Source organism: Eucyclogobius newberryi, unplaced genomic scaffold, assembly GCF_026437365.1.
Source record: "Eucyclogobius newberryi isolate DKJ021-1_F unplaced genomic scaffold, fEucNew1.0.hap1 SCAF_12, whole genome shotgun sequence".
Classification (NCBI taxonomy): Eukaryota; Metazoa; Chordata; class Actinopteri; order Gobiiformes; family Gobiidae; genus Eucyclogobius; species Eucyclogobius newberryi.
In genome coordinates this window covers 11739952-11752159 of record NW_027315746.1, presented here as the reverse complement: position 1 = coordinate 11752159, position 12208 = coordinate 11739952, and the positions used below count along the sequence as shown (strand labels likewise).

Below are 12208 nucleotides of genomic sequence, written 5' to 3'. Positions count from 1 at the left end.
ACTCGCGCTTTGTTTTTCTGTAGTTCCTGATAGAAGCAGAAACTAAACCAAGAGGATTCATCGCCGTTGATGACGTCAGCATTAGTCCAGGTTTATGTCAAGGTACGAGCGGGAATGCGTGTGGAGTATATTATAAATAACTTGTATTTTTCTGTGTGAATTGTATTGTCTATTATGTTTGCAGTAAATGAAAGCACTCCAGAGTTTGTGGGCTGCTCCTTTGAAAACGATACATGTGGTTGGCAAGATAAAAGCAGCGGACGGTTAAAATGGGTCCGAGATGGAAATGGGACAATCGGCAATAAAAAAGGTAGAAATGCATGCTTTTTACTCACTTTTTATCAATAGGTTAAGCTTTACCTATTTATATTTTGTACTATATTTAGTGATAGAAGTAGGGGACCTATCTAATAATGTTGTAGGGGCAACACTTTGAAACAAACAATCGACAACAGTGCAGCTGTGATTGAAGGTCATTTTGAAAGTATTTCCACTGGACAAGTTCAGTAATTACCAAGATATTAATCATAAACCAGGTCTAAACATTTGCATTTTGACAGTCATCCTACCACATAAGAAGTCTGGCTTTCCCTCCAGCTCTTTTCCAAACTATAGGCTGGTTAGAACGTTATGATGTTATGTGAATTACAGTTGTCAAGAAAATATACCAATCATTGATACAGCACTAGTCTCAAAACCAGAAAAAGAATTGGATAAATTAATGAAGAATGGATCAATGTTCCTCCAGGCAGATGAGGAGCAGTTAATTTAGTGTAGAGAGTTCATCCAGGCAGATCAAGAGCTGTTCTTCTAGTGTAGAAAGAGTTCATCCAGGCAGATCAGGAACAGTCCTTCTAGTGTAGAGAGAGTTCATCCAGGCAGATCAAGAGCTGTTCTTCTAGTGTAGAAAGAGTTCATCCAGGCAGATCAGGAACAGTCCTTCTAGTGTAGAGAGAGTTCATCCAGGCAGATCAAGAGCTGTTCTTCTAGTGTAGAGAGAGTTCATCCAGGCAGATCAAGAGCTGTTCTTCTAGTGTAGAGAGAGTTCATCCAGGCAGATCAAGAGCTGTTCTTCTAGTGTAGAGAGAGTTCATCCAGGCAGATCAAGAGCTGTTCTTCTAGTGCAGAGAGAGTTCATCCATGGCAGATGTGGAGTAGTTCTTCTAGTGCAGAGAGAGTTCATCCAGGCAGATGTGGAGTAGTTCTTCTAGTGCAGAGAGAGTTCATCCAGGCAGATGTGGAGTAGTTCTTCTAGTGCAGAGAGAGTTCATCCAGGCAGATGTGGAGTAGTTCTTCTAGTGCAGAGAGAGTTCATCCAGGCAGATGTGGAGTAGTTCTTCTAGTGCAGAGAGAGTTCATCCAGGCAGATGTGGAGTAGTTCTTCTAGTGCAGAGAGAGTTCATCCAGGCAGATGTGGAGTAGTTCTTCTAGTGCAGAGAGAGTTCATCCAGGCAGATGTGGAGTAGTTCTTCTAGTGTAGGGAGAGTTCATCCAGGCAGATCACGAGGAGTTCATTCAGTGTATAGAGATTTCATCCAGATCGTTTTTTCAGGTTGGTACATGACAGTGAAGGAGTTGCGAGCAGAAAAGGAGAATCCGGCGGTGCTGCTCAGTCCTATAATGCAACAGGCCTCTGCCCAATGCACTTTACACTTCAGCTACAACATGTTGACACCGGGTAGGTTCATTTCAATGTTTACTTCATTTGACTGTGAGATACTGTAAGCAAGGACAGTAACGAGCTGGTTAGCACCAGCTCGTAAAATACTGGTAGATTTTTATTTTGGCTACATCATTTAAATGATATACATAGTTCTTGAACATCTCTTTTTTTCTAACTTAGGATCATTTTAAACATATTTTTTTATCTTATAGCTTATAGAAGTTTCAATGTTATTACAAATTATTCACGCGCTGTAGTTTTAGACTATGTATGGGTTTTGGAGTGATACAAATTTAGGACTGCAATTTTTATATTTCAAATATAAATATTCTATCTTTTGAAAAGTAAAAATAAGTGATGTTACTTAAATTGATGAGTAGTTTATCTCCTAATTGGGGATGTAACAATATCAAATTTTACTGGTGCTCTTATTGTGAAAGAAATACCACAATTTAACGATTATTAATGATTACTACGGTAACACTATGAAAACCAAATAACCTTTGGTGGTCTTTATGAAATCAAACTTTCAGAATAAGAATGTATGGCATATATCGGACTGAAATAACTTATTTTTTTCTTTTAACGTGGTTGTGATTATTATAATTTTTTGTTCTTCTATGAATTATTACGATTATCGATTAACCTAAAGATCTTGACTTCCTTGGATAGTAACTTTTGAAAAATACTAAAACCACCAGGGCCATTGAGCAAAACAAGTCATCAATCAATCAATCAATCAATCAATCAATCATTATTCATAAGTTATTTTAACATTTCTTTATTTGTAACAGAGATGGATGAGCTGAACATGTTTCTTCAATCCGATCCTGGGACATCAAGCCTTCTGTGGTGGAGCTCTGGTCACCATGGAGGCGAGTGGAGCGGCGCTGAGGTCGCGTTAGGTCGAGTCCCAGGCGACTTTGTGATCCGGTTTGAAGCCGGAACCTCTTCAGGACCTGGACCTGTCGCTATCGACGACGTAGGCTTCAGCATGTGTGCTCTGCCAGGTTCTCTCCAGTTTTACCTATTTGCACAGAACACACAAAACAGTATTTTTAGCATTAGGACAACTTTCTTTTTATAGAATAACTGAACTCATAGTGATGTTTCTTCAGAGCCACAGCCTTCTTGTCCAGAGATGATGTTTACGTGTAAAAACCAGGCGTGTGTCGAGATCAGCAGAGTTTGTGACTTCAGCGATGACTGTGGCGACCGTTCTGATGAGAGTCACTGTGGTGAGATATATTCATATAGTATGAAACCCATATACACATATTAAGGTGAATAGTCCACCATATAGAGATTCACACTAGAGATGTTTCATATTAGTATTTTTATGTCCTTATTTCCTGTCTGATAGAGAAGGAAGGTGTGACTGAGCGCTGCAGTTTTGAAAACGGCAAGTGCTTTTGGGACAACAACGTGGCCGACCTGGCTGTGGCTCAGTGGACTCTGCACACGGGACACGAGGGCTGGCCCGAGCTCGGACCCCCCCGGGACCACACCAAAAACTCTGCAGCAGGTCTGACGCCTACAGAGAGCTTTAACATCCGAGGAGTTGTTCAGTTACAAAGTTTATGTGATTACAGGACACTATTTAACCCCGAGTCAGAGGGAAGTTTCTGAGATTCTCTCCAGAACGCTTCTGCCCAGCACCAGTTGCACTGTAAGTTCAACAAAGACTTACATTGTACATTTGAACTTAAACAATAAACTAAAACACAACAGGCAAATCCCTAGCAATCAAGAAAGAAACAATCTGTGCGATGACGGTCAGGTTTGTGCAGCGGCTTACAATTTACCACTGAACTTCCTCCATCAATCAGGATTTTCAAAACAAAGTAGTAAACTAATCCAGACAGAGTTAAAAAGGCGTTTGAAAATTGATATTGAAACTACTGCATGCTACAATACAAAGGTTCTGCTGAGGTGCTATCATGAAGTAGTATTTGAAGTAGAGCTCAGAGAGTTTAATGAGGAAAAACCATATTGAAGTTGATTGTTTTATTGCTTCTCTTCCAGGTGCGGTTCTTTTACTACAGTCTGTATGATGCTGGAGGGAATCTCACAGTTCGGTCCAGGATTCAGACGAGCGGCGATGGCGACGTTCTGCTGTGGAGGGTAAAAAACAAGCATAGCTACAGTTGGCGACGAGCAGAGGCCACTTTCTCCCCCAAAAGCAAGAGCAAGGTCAGTAATGCTGTTCATCATTATGATCCTAACAAACAACAACAAAGAGCTGCTGTGTGGCTTTGAGGCTGAAGTGAATACGCCTCATTGTCAGTTCCTGCTCCATCTCCAATAGTTTGACAATCATCTTATCTACTCTTTTTATCATATTTTTTATTTTTCAAATCAAGATTCAATTCATAGTGCACTTTGTGATCATTTTCAAGGAGCATTTCTGTTTGGGAGAAGACTGAAATATTCGATTCTAAACTGATTGATTGATTCAAAAATAGCATGCATCTCAAAAAATTGAAATCTTATCTGTGGGTTGTTGTTTTTTTTTGTTTTTTTTACTGTGCGCATTTCATAGTAAAACTGTGTTAATATTAAGAATACAAAGGATAAGAAGAACTGTTTGGGTACAAAATGTATATTAAAAAAATGATTTTAAAATAGTAAGAAAAACAGGTGCTCAATTGGGTAAAACACTGCTTCTTCACAGAGGAAAAGGTTTTTTTTTATTACCACATGTCTTTTGACAAGTATGCACCAACACGTTTCGGCTCATCGTGACATTTTAACATTGTTCTGTCTATTTCATCTTTTAGATTATATTTCATTATGAACATTCTGAAGGACCCCGAGGCCTTGTGGCAGTGGACGATATTTCTTTCTCTGGATCGTGTGTGTTTGATCCAGTGAACTCTGACCTGCCCGACACGTTCACCACTTCAGCTCCTTCCTCCACCTCTCCTCCGCTCCCCTGCCAGGTAAACATCAGCACAGCTATACATTTCACCCCAGTAAACATGTATTCAATGCGTTTCCTTCTGTCGCAGGAGAATGAGTTTTTCTGTTGGCTGTCGGCCGGTGCAATTTGTGTTGAGGCGAGTGCAGTGTGCAACTATCACAATGACTGTCCACAGGGAGAAGATGAGCACGGCTGTGGTGAGAGCACAAATATGAATGACCTTTGTAATTTACCAGTTTAAGGTTCACACAATAAAACACAAAGCGGCCACGGAGCGCACTTAGGTTTAGTCCTATTCACTTAAGGCTCCTCATTCACCCCAAATGCCAAGACCACCTGTTTTAAGTGGGGTTTTTCGAGCAGTTGTTTAATGCGCTCTGATTGAAAGCTCTTTTACGTCGACCTAACTAGTAACAGTGTGAAAATGACCAGGCTCGAGTCAGTAACTTGAAGGTTGGCAGTCGGCAACATTAGCCAGGCTTTGCTCTGGACACCAGTTCTGAGACAATGTATGTGCAACTGTATGTGTTTGTCTTATTAATAGGCCCATGTACATTTGAACGTGACGCTTGCGGGTGGACAGACATTAGTGACGGACAAACGAAATGGAAAAGGCAAAAGTCCAGCAACAACACTGTGCCTTTGACTGATCACACAACTCAAAATGGTAAGAAGAAGGTTTTTTCCACCTCAAACCAAAACCATTTTTTATCAAATTCACTTGTTTGACTTGTATTTCTCCATTTCATCTCATGGAAATCTGCTTTCTCTCTTCTTCTTTGCCCAGGCTACTACATAAAAGTGGATTTCAGCGAGTCTCCATCACAAACAGAAGCCCGTCTACAAAGTCCAATTTTGTCTCCTGCGTCTTTATACTGTCAGCTGCAGTAAGTCAGAAAGTCTGTAACATTAATTGATCACGATTTATTTCCTCATGTTGATCAATCACAGTTTACTTTACTTACAATCTTTCTTAATCTAATAAAAAAAAATCCTGAACAGAAACAAGACAGATTTTTAATAATTGCATTTTTAAAAAAAGAAGGTCAAATTCCTAATTCTAAAGTCGGCACTCCACATGCTTAGGCCGTAGACCTTTCAATTAAAAAGACCCACCACAAATGTTATCCATGGTGTTTATATTATGTGGACGCTTGTATTTCTTGTCTTAAACTGTCAATTGCTCAATGCTCCGTTTTCTAAAACCTGCTTCCCAAACAACACACTCTCCAGCTCTTCCTTCCTCGTTTTTTCCTCGTCAGGTTTCACTTCTACATAAAGACAGAGGCTTCTGGGTCACTCAGAGTGCTTATGCAGCAAGAAGGAGGACGTGAAGCAATCCTGTGGTCACGCAGCCACAGCACCGGTGCACAGTGGACACCGGAGAACCTTATGCTCGGACCACAGCAGAACAACTATAAGGTGAATACGTTTGTGCGCACAGATAAAGACCGAATCGCCAAAAAACATGCAATAAAGTTTGGACTAGGTTCATCGGCAGTGATGACATTTTACAGAATGAAGTGGCAAGATTTTATATTCCTGTGGTGAACAATCAAAAAACATGTATTTGTAGAGCACAATTTGCACAAAAGGCAATTCAAAGTGCTTTAAGATCACAATACAAATGCATAAAAATCACAGTAAAACATTAACAAACATAAAAAAAAACAATCAACAATTTGCAACCAAGATGTGTTTTCCAGTAAAAGAATCAAGATCAATTTAAAAAAATGCACAATATTAGGGAAATGCATGAACAAAATGAGTTAGTTATGTCAAAATATCTTTCTTCTGGACCCAATCTTTGTTTTATTTGTGTTTTGTAAGTCCCAGCCCTAATAAACGTCCAATCAAGTCAGGATAAATGTAAAGGATTCTGTGTAACGTTTTTGTTTGTTTGTGGGAAAGCAGCAACAAAATCAAACAGTCATATTGAATCACACATCATTAGCCAAGATAAACCAGAAAAGTGTGAAGACAAGACATAGCGTACTTCCTCAGAAAAGTGGTGACACAGTTTGACACTCGTATTGTCGTGAAATAGAGCCTTTTTAAAGTCTATAAAGTCTCAGCTTTAGGTGTTTGTATTCTCCTTCCAACAGGACATTCTTAAAGTATCTTAACTTTCTTTTACAGATCTGGTTCAGCAGCATAAATAGTGGAACCACACTTCAACAAGATTTTATTGTGGCTTTGGATGACATTTCCTTCATCAACTGTGAAAAGTCCTCCACACCACCAGGTGCAATTAGTTTTTACAGTGTCCTAACCAAGAGTTATGTGCTGAATTCATTACAGGTATTTATTATTTATAATTTTTTATTCTGTTATTTATTCTTTATTTTTTTGCTTAGCCTTGTCGTCCTTTGGCTGCTCATTTGAAGACGGCCTTTGCAGCTGGTTACAAGGAGCTGAAGACGATCTGGACTGGACTTTTGGATCTGGTCCGACTGAAACTCCTAATACTGGGCCGACAGGGGACCACACCTCTGGAAAAGGTTTGTCATTTAAGAAATGCAGACAAAATACATGGTAACACACTTTTAGCAGCCTTAATAAAGCACGGAAAACAACTTACTCCATAATGAACATCTTTGACAGAACAATACACACAAAAAATGAATGAAAATGAGCAGAAAGAGCAATCTCATCTTATCTGCCCGTTTTTCAATTTATATTTAACACATTTAAAGAATATGCATTATTCATTGCAAACTTATATGAAATACGTTATTAAGACTGATTCAGGCTTATTAGCTGCTTACTTTATACCCTAACCTTATTTTAATTCTCTGAAAACTTTGTTAATTATGAAATGAATGAAGCCTTTGCTTATGCTTTAGTAATACTAATTATTGTTGTTGTTATTATTATATGTTATAGCCGCTAATGGCTTAAATCTTTACTTTTGTAACAGGGAAATACCTTTATTTGAATACATCCTCTGCCGGTGAAAAAGGGAGAAAAGCGCAGCTCAAATCGATGGTGCTGCCCCCTGCGGGTGAAGAAGGACACTGCCTCAGCTTCTGGTACCACATGTTTGGACCGACCGTGGGCTCTTTGAGGATGTTCTCACAAACGACAGATACTTTTGAGAAAGTATTGGTAATTCGATCAATTTATTACATCATCCTTCAAAGTGAGATAGAAATTATTTAGCTTGTTTGTTTGTTTAGAGCTCAGCAGCACATTTCTCTTGATTCATATTTGAGTTAGTGACAAACCTCTCAATTTTCTTACGGTTTGATAATGTTGCTCACTGCAGTTTATATTTCGCAATTTGATCGAAGTCTTGCCAAAAAAACGCACGGACTGGCACTTTTCAATAAGGATCAACTTCCCTTTGAGACTGTACAAAAATAAGATTGGGAAACATGTGGCCCAACTTTTAGCTCTCTCTGTGATTTTATAATTTTATAGTTGTGAAACACGCATTGCTAAAGACCCGTCTGACTCCTCACATCCTCATTGCGAAGAGCAAATTGACTTCCTGTGCTTCCTCTAGGTGTGGCAGAAGTCAGGTAACCATGGCGACCAGTGGCGGCTGATGCAAAACTATGTGACCGGAAAGACGGGGCGGCGGGTGATTTTGGAGGCGACGGTCGGAGGAGTGGCCGGGGACGTGGCCATAGACGATTTGTCAGTTACAGCCGGGCCGTGCGCCGTCTCCGGTAAAAAGGGTTTATAGAATGTTCCACATACGGCATTAAACTGATCTACTGCCGAACCAAGTTACAGATCAGATCCTGTGGCGGCGCTCACAGCAAAAATGCACAACTTTTTAAAGCCATTTGAATAAGTGCACAATATATGTCCTGTAATATGCTGTATGATGTTAATGCCACAGTGCCGCACATTCCAGGCAAAGCAATAGCTCCATAAGGACTGGAAACAGCCTTTTCATGATGTGTCGTGACAAGTTGGACCTGCTGTGGTCATGGAAACAGCCTTAGCAACAGAAGTGCCCAACTGCTCGACTGCTTTGTGCCCACAGACGATGGACCTGATGTTACTTTTGTACAATGTTTTTGAATGAATAAATTTTGAGAAATTTAAATAACCTGTCATGTCGAAGTCATAGAGAGACAGAGGGAGAGTGGTAAACAGAGAGATAGAGAGAGGTAGACAGAGAGATAGAGAGAGGTAAACAGAGAGATAGAGAGAGGTAGACAGAGAGATAGAGAGAGGTAAACAGAGAGATGGAGAGAGGTAGACAGAGAGATAGAGGTAAACAGAGAGATGGAGAGAGGTAGACAGAGAGATAGAGAGAGGTAAACAGAGAGATGGAGAGAGGTAGACAGAGAGATAGAGAGAGGTAGACAGAGAGATAGAGAGACAGATAGAGAGAGGTAGACAGAGAGATAGAGAGAGGTAGACAGACAGATAGAGCGAGGTATACAGACAGATATAGAGATTAATATATAGATAGACAGATAAATAGAAAAAGAGAGAGTGCATAAGATAAATGTCAGAGTTAGGCTTAAAACATTCCATAAGACAAGCTAAATGGACAGACTGATAGGTAGAGAGAGAGAGCTAGCTAGATAGATAGCGAAAGAGAGAGAGAGAGACAAATAGAAAGAGATAGAGATATATGGATAGATAAAGATAGATAACTAGAGCGAGATAAAGAGAGAGAGACAGTTAGAGAGCGATAGAGAGGTAAAAATAGATATAGATCTATAGATGGATACATAGATACATAGATGAGAGAGAGATGGAGAGAGACATATTTCTACACATTTCAGTATTGTGAGTTCAGTGAGACAATGTCAGTGTTTCGTGTCGCAGGCGTGTGTGACTTTGAGGAGGACAGCTGTGGCTGGACTCAGGACGGCACTGAAGACTTGGACTGGGTCAGACAAAACGGATCGTCCCAAAACCCAGGGCCCAGCAGCGACCACACGACCAACACTGCCCTGGGACACTACTACTACCTCCCCTCCACACGGGCCGGTCAGAGCCATCTGACCGCCGCCCTGTCGTCACCGCCATATCAACCTGGTGAGCGCGCCACGTTTCAGAATAATCACTCATGAGGATAGTTGCCATAGCATTTGACAGTATAAAAACAACATATTTTAACAGTAAAATGGTGAAAAGTTGTCGCCCTGTCCGCTTTTACTTCTGATTGACTTTATTTCATTGGAGAAGAGAACATTTCATTGTGTGAGATGGTCAATGTTCATGTGCACCAACAATAATGATTAACTGACCCTCTTACCCTAGGGTCACAACCTTCAGAGGCCAGAGCAGAGTTTTGCCATAATGCTAATCCCAAAAACAACAAGCATGCTCAAATATCCTTCTTTCTCCCTGTTGTCCCTGCAGACGTCGGCTCTTGTGTGCAGCTCTGGTACCACATGTGCGGAAAGGACGTCGGGACTCTTAACATTTACCAGAGGAGCGCGGGCGAGGCCGAAGACGCGCTGCTGTTCTCCCAGACCGGAGACCAAGGCCCGCTCTGGAGACTCGCTCGGGCCCCGCTGGTGCCTCAAGTCCAGCCCTACACGGTGAGGAAATAACCAATCGACTACCCAAAAATATGATGACAACATTGAGCGATTAATCAACTAAACAATTAAAGGACTGTAGTCTTACAAACCGCATGTTTTTAGCTGTGACCCTCTCGATTTTCCACATGAAAAGATGAAGGTTAGTCCAAAATTCGTCCACTCTTTGCTGGATTTTGCTGCTGTGTTTCAGATTGTGGTGGAGGGCGTGGCGGGGGGCGTGGCGTTTGACGACGTGCACTTGACAGAGGGTCACTGTCCTCCGGGTCCAGGACACTGTGATTTCGAGACCGGCCTGTGCAGCTGGACCAACGTGGGGCAGATGGACCAGACTGACTGGCTCAGGGGAAAAGGGGCGGGCCCGGAGTCTAACACCGGACCGCCCGTAGACCACACCACCAACTCCTCTAGTGGTCAGTGAATGTACTACACAGCCAAAATAAACAGAACTAGAAAATGCTTCTTGAAAGACCACAAAAATCACAGCAATCAGCAGTTTGCAATGGTTTGTAATATTTAGGAGATATAGTGACCACAAATGTAATATGATTTATCTATTGGCTCTTCTTGTGTGTTCTTGCAGAGCCTTTAGTTTTGACCACTACAATATTCTTGCAATGTTTATCAAAATTGTTCAGCCTCATTAAGTGCTTACACCACCATCTAAAAAACAAATTTAGAGTGGAGCTGCAATAACGATTATTTTGCTAATTGGTTAATCTAGTGATGAGTCTTTCTCTTAGTTAACCAATTAGTTGAGAACGCAAAATTCCTGTAAATATCAGATTTTTGCTAAATTTTACTGACATGAAGCAAAGGTGATGCCGCTTGAGGACGTCCTGGAGTAATTATTTTTTTTATCTGATCATGAAAACGCTCAGCACATGGCATGTTTTTGAGTCTGTGTATAGTCCAGATAACTAGTATTCAGTTACTATTATCTCAAAAGTAAATTTGTTGCATCAATTAAATCATTAAGTGGAAATAGAAATAAACAGGACATAGAAGCGATGGCATAAACTAGGCTTAAAGAAAGAATATTTGAACAGTTGAAATGATAAAGATCACAAAGGCAGCCGCTATTGCTGTCTAACAATTTTCCTCAAAGAGAGTAAAATCATTAGTCTCCTTTTTATAGAAGTAAATATCCACACACTGGATCTAAACTAAACTTGATCATATCGACAGCCATATCTACACATTGTTTTCTCTCTTTTTATTCACTCGCGTAGTAACTTGTTAACTAATCCCTGCTCCTAAAGGTTATTACGTATACGTGGACAGCTCCGTGGGGCAGTGGGGAGATCAGGCCTTTCTCATCAGTGACGTCCTGCAGCCGTCCACCAGAGGGCACTGCATCACTTTCTGGTACCACATGTACAGGGACCACGTGGGCACGCTCAAGCTTCACGTTAATGACAGGTAACGTTTGTCACATCCAAGCATCAGGCGTTAGTTTGAATAGTCCTTGGAGGAGGATGCACCACCTGCTTATCAACATGTTCTTATTTATTTCTTCATTTATTTTCTGAAATGTCCCACTGTATGGCATTAAACGTATATTTTTTTTCATGGACACAAGCAAGTGACGCACACAGGCCAGGTCACAGGTCAGATCTGTGGACCGGCTCACAGGAAGAATAATTCATGTTTTTCAAGGTATTTCTGAGCAATGAAAAGGTGTAATTGAATAAATAAAAGATAAATAGGTTTAATGCCATATTGTGGAACATTCTAGGCAAGGAACAATATCTCCGCGGAGACTAAGAAGTGGCAAACTCTCCTACAGAAAAGTGAAATAGTAATGCGCCCTCAAAATAATCTTCTTAGTGGTTTGGAAATACCTCGGAGCATTAGTTGTTTGTACGTAAAACAGCAGAAGGAGCTAGAACTGAAGAAGGAAGCAGTTTAGAATCTTTCGTGTTATAAACAATAATAGTTGCTTTTTAGTGGAGATAATTTGGCCACAATGAGAAAGAACCCGTCTGTTAAAGGTGTATGGTAAAGACGTGCTTGAACTGCAGCAAAGGACGGCGTTTATAACTAATTATAACATGGAAGAAATGACACAGATGACAGAAAAAACATCACAGACTGCTGCAGAAT

At 40.6% G+C, this 12208-nt stretch overlaps 1 protein-coding gene across 1 annotated transcript in view; it reads left to right on the top strand.

The window, feature by feature from the left end:
* LOC140356082 (MAM and LDL-receptor class A domain-containing protein 2) overlaps positions 1 to 12208 on the top strand; it is a 30178-nt gene that overhangs the window by 16584 nt on the left and 1386 nt on the right. The window contains exons 26-46 of the mRNA XM_072440813.1: positions 24 to 102; positions 185 to 310; positions 1553 to 1678; positions 2458 to 2673; positions 2782 to 2901; positions 3027 to 3188; positions 3256 to 3332; positions 3689 to 3856; positions 4444 to 4605; positions 4675 to 4783; positions 5131 to 5253; positions 5374 to 5473; positions 5849 to 6008; positions 6726 to 6831; positions 6944 to 7087; positions 7507 to 7694; positions 8095 to 8260; positions 9381 to 9593; positions 9921 to 10102; positions 10296 to 10515; positions 11365 to 11524. Of these exons, the coding sequence (XP_072296914.1) occupies positions 24 to 102; positions 185 to 310; positions 1553 to 1678; positions 2458 to 2673; positions 2782 to 2901; positions 3027 to 3188; positions 3256 to 3332; positions 3689 to 3856; positions 4444 to 4605; positions 4675 to 4783; positions 5131 to 5253; positions 5374 to 5473; positions 5849 to 6008; positions 6726 to 6831; positions 6944 to 7087; positions 7507 to 7694; positions 8095 to 8260; positions 9381 to 9593; positions 9921 to 10102; positions 10296 to 10515; positions 11365 to 11524 (3107 nt within the window). The remainder of the gene's footprint in view (positions 1 to 23; positions 103 to 184; positions 311 to 1552; positions 1679 to 2457; positions 2674 to 2781; positions 2902 to 3026; positions 3189 to 3255; positions 3333 to 3688; positions 3857 to 4443; positions 4606 to 4674; positions 4784 to 5130; positions 5254 to 5373; positions 5474 to 5848; positions 6009 to 6725; positions 6832 to 6943; positions 7088 to 7506; positions 7695 to 8094; positions 8261 to 9380; positions 9594 to 9920; positions 10103 to 10295; positions 10516 to 11364; positions 11525 to 12208) is intronic.